The 3,433-nt window shown below is 40.3% G+C and overlaps 1 protein-coding gene across 1 annotated transcript; it reads left to right on the top strand.

The window, feature by feature from the left end:
- The first annotated feature begins 234 nt into the window (after positions 1–234).
- Positions 235–3,049, top strand: LRRN1 (leucine rich repeat neuronal 1). Its single transcript, XM_010158127.1, has one exon. It carries the CDS (start codon positions 465–467, stop codon positions 2,613–2,615), a length of 2,151 nt encoding a protein of 716 aa, XP_010156429.1. The 5' UTR covers positions 235–464; the 3' UTR covers positions 2,616–3,049.
- Positions 3,050–3,433: the final 384 nt, after the last annotated feature.

Genomic DNA, 3,433 nt, shown 5'->3' with positions numbered 1-3,433 from the left:
GCAGATGGTGTTAGTCACTCACTTGGGAACCATCAGAGGGTTCTCTCATGTAAATCCCAAGCAGAAGAGAGTTCCAAGCCCTACGTAACTGTATTACATCAAGAATGTCCTAAGAGAGATGAATGTCACAATAATGATTGTTTTCAGATATTTTTCTTTAAAGGATGAAGAAATTAAATAATGTATGAACTGTACAGGTGATGAGCATAACATATACCCTGATCTGTTTTCAGGAACATCTTCAGAGACTGATTTGCAGAAGATTCCGGAGCACAGAGGAGTAGCTGAGAGTCTTCAGACCACTTTGTGTCTTCTCTAAACTCAGAAAATCATCTTTCACCTTCTGGATGTCCAAGCCTTTCACCTTAAACATTAAGCTTTACATTTTCTGCCTGATAAGAAATTACCCCCTCAATCTGTTGTTATTTTAAGGGCTGGGGAGCTGAACTCACTAGCTGACCAGCATGGCAAAGGTTAGAGTTGTTTTAACTGTTTGCCAGTTGGTGCTAGAATTGTTAACGAATTCATTAACTGAGTCTTCCATACAGAGCAACGAATGTCCACAGCTTTGTGTTTGTGAAATCAGGCCATGGTTTACACCCCAGTCAACGTACAGGGAAGCCACAACAGTTGACTGCAATGACCTTCGATTAACAAAAATCCCCAGCAACCTTTCCAGTGACACTCAAGTCCTTCTGTTACAAAGCAACAACATTGCAAAGACCACAGATGAACTCCAACAGCTGTTTAATTTAACAGAATTGGATTTTTCACAGAATAACTTCACAAGTATCAGAGATGTGGGGCTCTCAAATCTCACTCAACTTACTACTTTGCACCTGGAAGAAAACCAGATAACGGAGATGACTGACTACTGCTTGCAAGACCTTTGCAATCTTCAGGAGTTGTATATAAATCACAACCAGATCAGCAGCATTTCTGCAAATGCATTCTCTGGCCTGAAGAATCTTTTGAGATTACATCTCAACTCCAACAAATTAAAGGTTATTGACAGCCGTTGGTTTGACTCTACTCCTAACTTAGAGATTCTCATGATTGGAGAAAATCCAGTGATTGGAATACTAGATATGAATTTCAAACCACTCTCAAATTTACGGAGTCTAGTTTTGGCAGGTATGTATCTCACAGACATTCCTGGCAATGCCTTGGTAGGCTTGGATAGTCTTGAAAGTCTTTCCTTCTATGACAACAAATTGGTAAAAGTTCCTCAGCTTGCACTTGAGAAAGTTCCAAATTTAAAATTCCTGGATCTCAACAAAAATCCAATTCATAAAATTCAAGAAGGTGATTTTAAAAACATGCTCAGATTGAAAGAGCTTGGAATCAATAACATGGGAGAACTCGTTTCTGTAGATAGGTACGCACTGGATAATCTGCCTGAACTTACAAAGCTTGAAGCCACTAACAATCCAAAGCTGTCTTACATACATCGTTTGGCATTTCGCAATGTTCCTGCCCTGGAGAGCTTGATGCTGAACAACAATGCCTTGAATGCAGTCTACCAAAAGACGGTGGAATCCCTTCCAAACCTGCGTGAGATCAGTATCCACAGTAACCCACTCAGGTGCGACTGTGTCATTCACTGGATCAACTCAAACAAAACCAACATCCGTTTCATGGAACCTCTATCCATGTTTTGCGCTATGCCTCCAGAATACAGAGGACAGCAGGTGAAGGAAGTGTTAATACAGGATTCAAATGAACAATGTCTTCCAATGATCTCTCACGAGACCTTTCCAAATCACTTAAACTTGGACATCGGCATGACAGTGTTTTTAGATTGTCGGGCCATGGCAGAACCTGAGCCAGAAATTTACTGGGTCACTCCTCTTGGCAATAAAGTAACTGTCGAAAGTCTCTCTGACAAATACAGGCTGAGTAGCGAGGGCACCTTGGAAATCTCCAACATCCAGGTTGAAGACTCTGGGAGGTACACCTGCGTTGCTCAGAACATAGAAGGGGCTGACACGAGGGTCGCTACTATCCGGGTGAACGGAACGCTTTTGGATGGTACCCAGGTTCTGAAAATCTACGTTAAGCAGGCCGAATCGCATTCAATCTTAGTGTCTTGGAAAGTTAATTCCAACGTCATGACTTCCAATTTAAAATGGTCATCGGCTACTATGAAGATTGACAACCCTCACATTACGTACACTGCTAGGGTCCCGGTCGATGTACACGAATATAACCTCACGCATTTACAGCCATCTACAGATTACGAAGTGTGTCTTACTGTGTCAAACATCCATCAGCAAACACAAAGATCCTGCGTTAATGTCACAACAAAAAATGCCGCTTTTGCGCTCGATATTTCAGACCAAGAAACCAGCACGGCCCTCGCAGCAGTAATGGGATCCATGTTTGCCGTCATCAGCCTCGCCTCCATTTCAGTTTATATTGCAAAAAGATTTAAGAGAAAAAACTACCACCATTCATTGAAAAAATATATGCAAAAGACCTCTTCAATCCCACTGAATGAGCTCTACCCTCCCCTTATTAATCTCTGGGAAGGTGACAGTGAAAAAGACAAGGATGGTTCTGCAGAGACCAAGCCAACCCAAGTTGACACATCCAGAAGCTATTACATGTGGTAACTCAGAGGATATTTTGCTTCTGGTAGTAAGGAGCACAAAGACTTTTTTGCTTTATTCTGCAAAAAATGAGAAGTTGAAGACTTTTGTATTTTTGACTTTGCTAGTTTGTGGCAGAGCGGTGAGGACAGGTGGATATTTCAGAATTTTTTAGTATAGCGTATCGCAATTGTTTGACACAAATGGCAGCTTCACCTAGCTTCCAATTCTTCCCCCTCCCCCTTTTTTTTTTTTAGTTATTGTGCTAAACCTAATGCTGTTCTAACTACAGTGCTGAACACAGATGAGAGGCTGGGGTTACCCTGTGATACAAAAATAGCACAACCCCATTCTTCTGAAGCCATCAGTAGAGTACAGTATCTTGCAAAGCTAACATACGGTTTTGAAACTGCATTGAACCAGGTTTGTAACGCTGGTCTAAGGACTCGTACACGGAGAAGAGGAGACCCTGAATGATGTTAGTTGACTGTACTGTAATGTTGTATCAACTGATTTGAATGTTTTTGACTTTGAAAAATGAGTTTTCTTTTTTCTTTTTATTTTTGTAGTAGTTGAAAAGGATTAGGCAAAGCTAACAGGCAATAGAAATATGTACATCCAATTTTTTAATGTAACAAACTAAATGTTAATGGTTCTCTTATTCTTTTTCCTATATTTAGTAGACACTTTTGAAGAATACTAGAGTTTTGTTGTGTTTTAAATCACCAACGCATGGTGTTTATGAAGGCAGAGCTATAATAAATTTAGTTTTGTTCTGATTTTTTATTTTAGAAGTCACAAAAATGTATTGGGTTTAGATGTCACTAGTTTGACTGGTGATC

Source organism: Eurypyga helias, unplaced genomic scaffold, assembly GCF_000690775.1.
Source record: "Eurypyga helias isolate BGI_N326 unplaced genomic scaffold, ASM69077v1 scaffold38538, whole genome shotgun sequence".
NCBI lineage: Eukaryota > Metazoa > Chordata > Aves > Eurypygiformes > Eurypygidae > Eurypyga > Eurypyga helias.
This window is presented reverse-complemented; position numbering and strand designations above follow the sequence as displayed.

Excerpts from the sequence above, each read along its gene's own strand:
- LRRN1 (XM_010158127.1), top strand. The coding sequence starts at position 465 with ATGGCAAAGGTTAGAGTTGTTTTAACTGTTTGCCAGTTGGTGCTAGAA.